Source organism: Acanthisitta chloris, unplaced genomic scaffold (genome assembly GCF_000695815.1).
Source record: "Acanthisitta chloris isolate BGI_N310 unplaced genomic scaffold, ASM69581v1 scaffold22544, whole genome shotgun sequence".
NCBI lineage: Eukaryota > Metazoa > Chordata > Aves > Passeriformes > Acanthisittidae > Acanthisitta > Acanthisitta chloris.
The window spans coordinates 17,252-28,269 of NW_008669098.1; the positions used below are offsets into that span (position 1 = coordinate 17,252).

The 11,018-nt window shown below is 34.9% G+C and overlaps 1 protein-coding gene across 1 annotated transcript; it reads right to left on the bottom strand.

Annotated features, from left to right (window-relative positions):
- Positions 1-2,945: 2,945 nt before the first annotated feature.
- LOC103800815 (leucine-rich repeat-containing protein 2-like) lies at positions 2,946-10,176 on the bottom strand (the record flags this gene model as incomplete). The annotated part of the gene is made up of 5 exons (XM_009073200.1): positions 2,946-2,995; positions 4,432-4,568; positions 6,360-6,515; positions 8,646-8,791; positions 10,113-10,176. Coding segments are annotated over 5 exons (553 nt in total), but the record flags the coding sequence as incomplete, so codon positions are not given.
- Positions 10,177-11,018: the final 842 nt, after the last annotated feature.

The window sequence follows — 11,018 nt, forward strand, 5'->3', positions numbered from 1 at the left end:
CCCTTGCCTTTGACAGAGGCGTTGTGTTAGAGGATCAACAAATGTCCCTTCCAGCGGAAACCAATCTGTGATTCCATGAAAATTTGATTCATGGAGGTCCAGAGTCAAGTTGGAGAACACTTATTTGATGCCCTGTACACCAATAATCTTGAATTTTCCGTTACTGAATTGTTATGGAATTTAAAGGAAAGTGTTTGCCTGAACATATAGATTGCCAGTGACTGAGAATTTGTGTTTTATGAGTTGTCCCAGGGTTACTTTTACTGAAAAACAGACCTTTTGTTTCTAGTTCAGATATGTGAGTTCAAGTTTTAGCCTTCTGCCTTATATTTGCTAGCTGCATTAAAAAAATTCTGGTTCTAGATTATGATTTTGCATCAGTAAACATTGACAAGCAAATGAACTTGTTCACTATGTGTTTTCTATTTATGCTATTTATTTTCTTCTGTCTGTCTCCCAATTTATCTGCACCACTCTTACCTGTGAATAGCAAAAGTCTTTTGAATAAGATTAGCAGAAATGATAAATAATTACTAACTTATTCAAATACTTTCTGTTTATATATCCAACAATCCTGATACCAGAATTCGCACTGGCACTTTTCTTTTGTTAATGATGTTCAGATCACTAGGTTTTTGTAAAGTTATAACTCCCATTATGGACATCTCTAATCTAAAAACATAGCCCTTGTGATTTTCATTCCTATAATTTTCAGTGGATCACATGAGACTATGACAGAATTCTAGAAATAGAACTTCAATCAGTGTCAAAACAGATGTCTTATAGAAGTTTATTACATCAATACCAATACTTACTCAAGAAAATTTATAATTTCATTAGAAGAAATTTAGTAGGGTAATTTCACATAGCCTGGTTTCTTTAAGCCCACTTCGATTGCCACTACTTTATCCTGTTTCAATATCTTCATAATAGTAATAAAAAATTATCTTCCATTATTCTGTTTCAGATCCATGTCAATTTTTCTTAGAGGTTTTGTAAGTTTTCTTTTGACAAGAACTTGCTTAAAACCTGCATTAACACCTAGAGACCAGCTTGAGTGGGTTTCATTTTGATAGTAATGTAACTGCAGAAGCTTGTGATCAGAATAAATAACACATCTGTTTAAAAATTCCCTTCTTTTAAAAGGATGAATCCTGGAAAGTCAGAAAGAAAACATCAAAAGCAGTATGGTTTCTTTATGGGGAAGTCTGAGAAGCACATCCTTCATTGCTTGGATTTTTAAATCACTTTGGTTTTTACATCACTTTTTGGCCTGCTTTTAGGCGAGTAGCTTGAAGGAGGTGATTCTCCCCATAAACTCCACTCTTGTGAGACCCCATCTGGAGTACTGCATATTCTTCTGGTGTCCTCAGCATAAGAAGGAAACTGTTGAAAGAAGTCCAGAGGAGGCCACAAAGCTGATAAGAGGACTGGAGCCCCTCCTCTGTGATGACAGGCTGAGCTGAGAAGAAATTTGGGACTGTTCAGCTTGAAGAAGAGAGAGTTGCATGGGGATCTCATAGCAACCTTCCAGTATCAGAATGGGGCCTACAGGGAAGCTGGAGAGGGACATTTTACTAGCAACTCTAGTGACAGGACGAGAAGTGATGCGTGTAAATTGAAAAAGAGGAAATTTAGATTAGATATGAGGAGGAAATTTTTTAATGTGAGAGTGGTAAGATACTGGAACAGGTTGTCCGGGGATGCTGTGGATGTTCCAACCCTGGCAGTGTACAAAGCCAGGTTGGGTAAAGCCTTGAGCATCATGGTCTAGTGGGAGGTGTTCCTGCTCATGGCATTGAGGGTTGGGACTATATAATCTCTAAGGTCCATTCCAACCCTTTAACATACTATGAAATATGACTGGCATTCTACTGCACAAAACTGAAAATAGCTCATCTACAATAAAAAAGAAAGATAAAAATATCATCTCACCTAATTGCACTCATAAATTTAGAATAATTTAAATTCTCTAATTTGAGTCTAAATTGTCAGAGTCTCAAGTCTTTTTAGATTAAAAATTATAGATTTATTAAACAAAAAGTCAATGTAAAACTAGGTTTCTGAAAATCTACCCTATATACACTTAGATAATCATATATAAACAGATTATTAACTAGCAAACAGCATAATTTTTTCACAGGAAACTCATTCTTATACAGCTTGGAAAATTTCAATAAATGTCAACAAAATCCTATAATCTGCAACCATTTATAGAAGACCTTTATCATAATTTTGCTGATAATGTTAGCTCACACTGCTTAGTTCTGAAAGTCTTATTTAATACACTACTATATTATAAAACCACTTAGAACAGAAGTTACAGTCAGATTAGTACTTGAATTTGCAAACAGCTAAAAGCTTATCATATGCTTGAAAAAAATCAGTAAAACCGTTACAGTTTCTATATATAAAGTGGTTGAAAGTTATCTAAACTGAAAATCCTAAGGAGGACAATTTTCTTGCAGAACAGAATGTAAATACAAATAACTATGGGTGTGTTCTCACCTTTAATCTTGTAAATAACTAAATATGTTATTTGGTCTTAAGAAAACAACATATCACATTCATTTTGTAAATTAGTCTATCCCCTTTTACAAATCAAATCTCTTTTTAAGATGATGATTTATGTTCCACTGTTTCAACTACAACATGAAAGATCTTCATCCTTGTTCTATGTCTGTGTATATTTTATTACAGTGTATATTTGCTTTCAGCAAATTAGTGGCTGCTGCTGTGAACTTGATAATAAATATGTTGACTTAAAATGTGAAACAGCATCTTATGAAGGCTCTACTGTTCCATGTTTTATCTGTAGTTCTGAGAGCAACTACAGTAACAAATAAAAAGATTCATTATGACTTTGGTATGATCCTGGCTGTCCAGAGTTTCCAGTGTTCACTCTTCAGGTAGATATTAACTAGTGATTTAAAGATTTTTGATCCTCAGAGCTGAAGACTGAGTAATACTTTTGTAGTGTAGGAAGGAGTAGACTCTGTGAAAAGAGAAAAAAAAGAAATACATCTCAGACTTTAGCTATGTAATCCAGGACAAATAAATGGAGGCTTTAGCTAGAAACAGCTGGGTTTGGGTTTATTTCAAAGGTACTCTACAAATAATCTCTGTCGTATCTTTCAGAAATTCTGCTGGTTTGTATTTTACAGAAGTTATTCCTTCTCCAGTCTGTTTCTCAAAAGCAGGCATTGGCACAATCTATGGCACAAAAGTTCAGAAGCAGGAATTACAAGAGTGAATCATGACCCAAGTTCATCATGAAATGCATGGAGGTAACTTTTGTCTAGGAAGGCAGAAAAGTGTATCCCTGAGCTTCTTTGCCCCAAAGGAACATAAACCTGGCCTATTATTAATAGGGCCAAATGCAGGTTTCAGGCAGCCTGGCAGATTCCACATTTCATAAGCAAGTAAATACAACTGCACCACTACATATTTTATGAGTATCTCTAAAGCCAAATTATGACTTCAGATTTTTCTCCATTCCTTTCTTCTCTCCATTTTAACCAATGTTGCTACCATTATGAGAATCTGGCAGTGTTATATCAGACTTCACTTTAGAAGTAGACAGCATGAATACCCAAGTGCACAGTTTATAGACATTAAGGAACAAATGGCCCATATGAAAAGTATTCTGAAGCCACATCCTGTGGCCTTCCTTTATATTCCTCTTTTACTAGGTCTTGTAGGATCACTATATAGATCACTTAAATTAAATGTAAGGAATGAAAAGATACCACAAGATTCATTCCACAAAAATTCATTTCTACACACAAAATCTCAAGGGGATTAAAACAGAGCCTGTAGAGTATTCTGTCTCAAAGGAAACCTTCCCTTTTTCTAGCATATTCTACTAAACAAGACTCAAGAGACTGGCAGTTTCTCAATGATGGTAAACATAAGACAGAGCAACAAAATAAAGTAGTATGTGAATTTTCAGGTGTTACATAATAAAAACAGAAGCAGGGATTTTACTATGATCACTCAGTGATTAAACAATTAGTACCCTGATGCAGATAATAGTGTTAAAGAATGTTCTACCAATACAATGGGCCTTTCATATATGCTGTTTCTTTTTGAGGAGAAACACTTCAGGGATTCAAAATCACTAATGCTAATTCCAAGAGAGGTAAGTAAATCTGGAGAATGAGACTAATGTTGCACACTTTATCAATGAATTAAGGTTAATGCTTGTATAAACACACCATTAAATTTTCATACTTTTGTTCAATATCAAGGATCTTAGTTAGGTCCCAAACTCTTAACAAAACATAACTGGTATTTTCACTAGTACTCTTATATAATACTATATCAGACAACTACTATTTAAGGATACATTGCTTGTACTCTTAAAAATTAATGTTCCCAAAGTCTGCATTTATATCCAAGATAGGAAGCTTACTGCAAGTTAACACGTACCCCTTTCTCTTAGGTCTGCAATGTATGCCTTCATAAATTCTTTCTCAGTTTGTTCATGTTCACGTTCACTTTCTATAATTTCTTCAGTGTCTTCACATACAATAGTTTCAACTGGACTGTCCTTGAGACTTACAAATCTATAGAGAGATTAACACAATAATATATGCTAGAGGCTGCTGAACATCACTAATCAACACAGTATTTTATAAATTACTACTAGAGCTAGAAACATAAAGAACAGTTGCTCAATTTTTGCATTATGGCATTGTTAGGACACATATATTATTAGAAATAAAGATTTCAAATGGCACCGTCACTATGCTCCACTTCTATATAAAAATTATCAGATACATCTCGCTTTCTTTATCTACATGAATCATACTTTGCAATAACTGGTATATTTCTTTATTATGGAACTTTTGATAGACTACACTATAATTTAACATCTGGTAATGAGCAATATGAACTCCATCCTAACAACACTGCCTAGCAATCTGGAATTTTGCCAGTATCACTTAGATGACGATATGTACTTCCATTCTTTGGTTGTTATTACATTACTTCTCTTCTGCAATACATGACTGGACATGTATTATGCTGTATTTACAAATTTCCTAAAGCTGCATACTGCAGGTGAAAAACTAGGTGGTTACATAAACAACTTACATAATGTGAAAATTAAGTGCACAGTGTTCTGAAAATTATGATTCTGATATTATGACTTCAAGAAAGAAAAACAAAAAATCAACAAAATTGTCACTTTCAAAAGAACAAATGTTCCAACAAATCATATGGCTTTTTAAAATCTCATGAATTAGGGTGAGTCTGTGATCAGTTGACTTTGGCTGGCCAGGTGCCCACCAAGCAGCTCTCTCTTTCCCCCTCCTCAGCAAGGCAAGGGAGACCAGAAGACAAAAAAATTGTGGGTTGAGACAGCTTTATGAAGAAAAGTAATACCCATGCATAGAAGAAAAGCAAAGCAAAAAAATAAATTTATCTCTACTTCTCAACAGGTGATGTCTAGGTACTTGCTGGGAAGCAGAGACTTGGCACATGTAGCTGGTTTCTTTGGGAGACAAAAAAACTTAATAAAAAATGACCCACCTCTCTTTTCCTTTCCCTTAGTTTCATATGCTGTGCGTGACACCATATGGTATGAAACATCCATACAGTCAGCTGGGTTCAATTGTTCCAGCAATGTCCCCTCCTAACCTCTTGCTCAAACACAGCCTACTGGCCTTTGTAGAGGAGGGCTGCAGGATTTGAGACAGCCTTGATTCTGTGCCAGTACTGCTTAGCAGTATCTAAAACCACCATGTTATCAACACCTTTCTAGCCACAAATGCAAAGAACAGCACTATGGGGGAAGCTATGGGGGAAGTCAGCTTCACTCAAACCAGATCCAGAACAGGCTCTGAAATAGTTCCATAATCAAAGATCTGAACACTGACCCACAGAAATGCAAGATCACCATTAACTACTGACAAATAGGTCTTTTAGGTGGTGATTCACAGCAAAGAACTACTAAACTCATGTGATATTATTTACCTTTTACTAGCCATGTCTCCCATTCCCAGCAAGATGCTTTTGGCAGCACTGAGTTTATCAACAGCTAACAGCTAGGCTACTGGTCCCACTCTGAGGCATGGCTTTGTGACTCTGGAGTTAGAGCTCCTCTGACCCAGTCCACCCAGGAATAGCAGTTTAAGCATACAGATGCACAACATGGGTAATTGGCAGATGAAAATCAGGAAGTTGCAGATCCTCTGGAATTTGCAATCTTTCTAGTGCCTCCTTTACCTCTCTGATATAAATGGGGTCAGAATTTGACCATCAGGTATGGTAGAAACTGAAGCTCATGAAAGTATTTCCCCAGGTTCTCCTTATCTTCTTCAGAACATTTTCCTTTCTTTCTCATTTTTACTTACTTTAAACCTGTGGTTGACTCACAGACGGCTGTGGGTATCTCAACTAGGTCATCACCACTGACAACTAGCAAACTGAGCTTTGGCATATTGACAAGTGCTCGTGGAAGATAAGTCAACTTGTTTTTCTGTAGGAGAAGTGTCTCCAATTGATCTAACCTGTGAAGATTCAAGACAAAGATAACTCTAAAATATTTATTTCAGACAGGAACATGTATCCAGAATAGCAATAATGACACAAGCTTGGTCATAATAGGAAAAATTACAGGCTGCTCAAGTCACCCAAAACTCACTTTACAAATTTTTATCAACTTTAAAGGAAATCTCCAGTCATGGTTCAATATTATATATATATTAATAACATACCTCCAACAGAAGTATACTCAAGACAAAAGGTTACAAAATTTACTGTGCTTTCATACAGAAGATGTTGACAGAACATGATATACAGTCTCATGATGTGCATGCAGGAACTAATGAAAAATATGTGTTACCAGCTCACTCCTTTGCCCATATGCCAGTTTCTACCAACTGGATATGTCTGGGCTAGGCAATATGTACCCATCTATTGTTTATCACTAGTAATTAGTACTGTGGGGAACAAGAGAAAGACCAACTCCTCGTCATAAGGCTCTTGCAAGTTCTCCCACTGAAATCAATTTAATGACAGTGTTTTGTGAAGGAACTTCTGCCTTATTTCCCCTGGCTTTTCCTAATGCAATAGAAATTTGTGGCTGTACATTTATTCCCTGGAGCAGACAGAAAGCAAAATGCATAAAAAATTGGTGAAACAATTTTGTCTCATTGACAGGAAAGGTCCATTCCTAAGACACAGTTGTAGGCTATTGCTTCTCAGGTCCATGTGGTTTTTCCAAATTCAGGGAAAGATACTAAATAAGTCTTAAGTTTATTGCAAACTCATCTTTATTAAATAATCACAGGCTTTGTGGTAATTTATTGAGGTTCTTTGACACTACAGCCATTGAAGTCATAAGTCTGAATAAGAGTATCAGTTTACTGGGTTGGAGAGATATCCTGACACTTTCTGGTTTTCAGAATGCACAAGGGATCTCAAAATTCAAAACACAAAGTCAAGCAAAGAAAAACTTATATTGTGGTGTCTGATTATGATATTTTAGTATCAAGCCTGGAAACTCAGACAAAACAGAGAAGATGAAATATAGAAAGGAAATATTTCAGAGCTACAGAAATATAGGTTACAGGGAAAAAATGATCCTTAAATTGAGTGGATATCCTTCCATAAAAGAAAAATATCCTCTTAGAAGCTCTTTGAAGTTAATCAAATCTCTGGTTGGATACCCTGGAAAAAAATGTCAGGTTTATGCTGTTTGTAGCTAAAGCATGTGACTTACTATCCAAATTAAGACTTCAGCCCTGCTGTCAGAGTAATCTGTGATTAAGCAATGTCCCAGAAAAGTCTTTTTGCCCAGCAACAAAGGCCTTGCAAAAGTTAAGACTGAATTAGTTTTCCGTGAAGTTTCTTCTGCCTCAGGGATTTCTATTCCCAGATCAATAAATAATCCAGATTATTTTTTAAAATAAATTTTAATTAACGTGGTTTTGGTTTACTTGAAGCTATATAGATCTTTGTAAGTTTGTTGCCTCAGGACTCCAAAGGACTCCTCAGGACTCTAAATAGACCCAGGGATAAGAACAGTGCTTTGTCAGGCCAGCAAGTCCCATTAAAGGATCAGCACAATTTTTTTTTAAAAGTAAATTCTAGTGGATATCTAAACTGGAAGAGTGAGTATATGTGCGCCCAAGTATATATACTTAAGACTAGAAAGGGGGCATTGTCAGTGGTCCTTTTAATCTAACAGATAATTTTCTGCTTCACTAACTAAGTTTATCAGACTCTTTCAGTAGCTTAAATATGCTTTAGTACATCTTTTCCTCCTTCCCACCTACTCTCCAGACAGCTAGTGCTGCCAGCTCCATCTGGTGAGTCCCCTTTGCTGGAACTGGGGCAGATTATACCCCATGAACATCCAGAAAAACAATGCCCAGATATAATGATAAATTATTGTGAAAGCAGGAAAAAAATTATTTAGTTAACTGGCTGCCATCAATGAGCTAGAAAATGTAGTTTCTGTTCTCTGACTCAGACCATCAATAGCAGTTGAAATGTTTACATGCAAAATTATCTGATACATTTACAAATGTGAATTTTCATTTTATTTTTCATTAATGGTGTCCCTTGGAAGATTGTTACTTTCTAAATTCACTTAGTAGTTCATAAACTTGTCAATGAAATAAAACATAAACTACCTGTCTATGTCTTCTGGGAGATCTTTCAGGTTGTTACTGCTAATATCCAACCACTGCAAATTAGACATCCGGAGTACACAAATTGGAATAGAATGGAACTTGTTTGCAGACACATCCACAACCGTGACTTGTTTCAGGTTACTTAGCTACAAAGAAGTGGTGCTTTATTTTAGTTACATTTTGCACATACAAGAAGACATTTCATTCATCAACCATTTTTATTCCCCTCAAAGCACTTAGAATAATAAAAAAAATTTTTTACTCATTTTTTGTCAGTCTTACCTCTTTGTCAGCATTTTATGGAAACAAAGGAATCCAGAAATAGCTACCTCCCAAAGTGTTCATCAACTTTCTAACAACATCATGGGACTGAATGAAATTTTCATTCTAAAAAACCCTACAGTTTTAGATGACAAGTCTGGAAGCAGAAAATTAATTGGTTCTGAAGTGATAAAACACAATTTTTATAACTAATAGATGCTGGGTTAACATTCTCAAAATGAGAGATTTTGTAACTCCTATCAAAAATACATAGATTACCTTTGTTATAACTCTACTATGCACTGAGAACATATTGCTAGGACACCATTAGGAAATGAAACTACCAATTTAAGCCAACTGAAGATTTAGTCCAATATTTTTCAAAGATCTTGAAATGTACATCTTCCATACTGCAAACTAAATATATAATAAGGTACACCAGAGTTTTCATTTGAATGCTTTTCAAAGGAATTACATTTACATTACATTTATTACAAAAGTAATAAACCTTTAGCACAATGAAGGTTAACTACAAATGTAAAATATACTTGTTAAAGAAATTAATGTATTAAATAAAGCTCTCTGTGTACTGAATCAATTATTCACACTACTAGTGTTCATTAAACCATGCAGCTAGCTAAAGTGAATGTCAAAGGAGTATAAATGTTAACTAAAAAAAATACTTCAGAATGAAAAAAAAAGTACTTTAGAATGAAAATTATATCTCTGATCATCTAATCATGTCACCATCAAAATCTAGCTCTATAGATCCTGATACAGAAGAAAAAATTAGCAAAAAAATCCTTATTCTTTGCCTGAAGGTATTGAAGAATGTAAAAAATAAGTAGCAACAAAAACCCAAAACCAAATACTTTTTCCACTTCCAAAGTGAGCAGAATGCATGCAAATTACGAAAAAAAATCAGAAAGCAATAAAATACATACTGAATCCTTGAGAATGATTTAATTATTGTTTACTAAGAATCAAGACCTAATTTATTCTATTTTCTGTCCAAACTCCTACTTACTGCAATACTGACTCTTGTTATTTAAAATGCTTACATTCACAGATTGGTGCTGTATCAGAGCCAGTTTGGGATATTTTGGTCATGGCTTTTTTTTGTTTGTGGGTTGTGGGTATTTTGCTTGTTTGGGGTTTTGTGGGATTGGTTTGTTGGTTGGTTTATTGCTTTTTTCTAGTTATAACCTCATATAGCTGCCAGATCCTAACATTTGGAGAAATATTTTCTGGGAGGTTTACTGAAGCTGTCCTGTCATAAATTATTCCAAAATTAAGTTTATCTTTCAAAAACATAATAGTAGTTCAGAATTTCTCAAGTAAAGATAAAACTTAAAAATCTGCCCCCCAGTGTCTTACAACAGCCTGGGCAAAGAATTACTATGGACATGTCTCACAATGTATTTAGAGCAGGCAAGCACATCTTTTATTCTGACACTTCTCTCTTCCAAACCATTTTATCACTTTGAGGACTGACTACTAGCAATGAACATTCACACCTATACTGTAAATTTTCCAGATACGTTTTTCCAACAGAACAGAACCTCCTTTTGAACAAGAAAAGTACAGTGACTCTTCTAGATTGTAACAACAAGATAATATAGAAAATATTTGGCATCATCTTTATACTGCATTTACTTTGTGGTTTAAATTATCACAATTTCATATCCCAAGAAAATACTTCAACTTTTTGTGCACTCAGAACAATTTCCTAAAACTGCTGATACATTTATTTCAACAAACTCTTCCCAAAAAGAAATTTGCAGGCATAGAATTAAAACAATATTCCAGTCTTAAATGCCACCCAATATGTTCTCAAACCACCCCCAAAAGAGAAAGGCCACAGTCTATAAACACAAAGGAGCAGATATATGTTAAAATAAACTGACATTACTGTTCACTCAAGTTCTTAAGCACTTTGCTTTCACAGACAATCACCTGTAAAGCTGAAACAACTTGGAAACATTTACACTAGATGGTAAAATTATATTTCTTGCACAGCAGTAACTGGTCTATGTTTTCCTGAAAGTACTTTATTGAACTAAATGTTATCAATAATACTAACAAAGCAGTATTACATTTTTTTAAGAAACA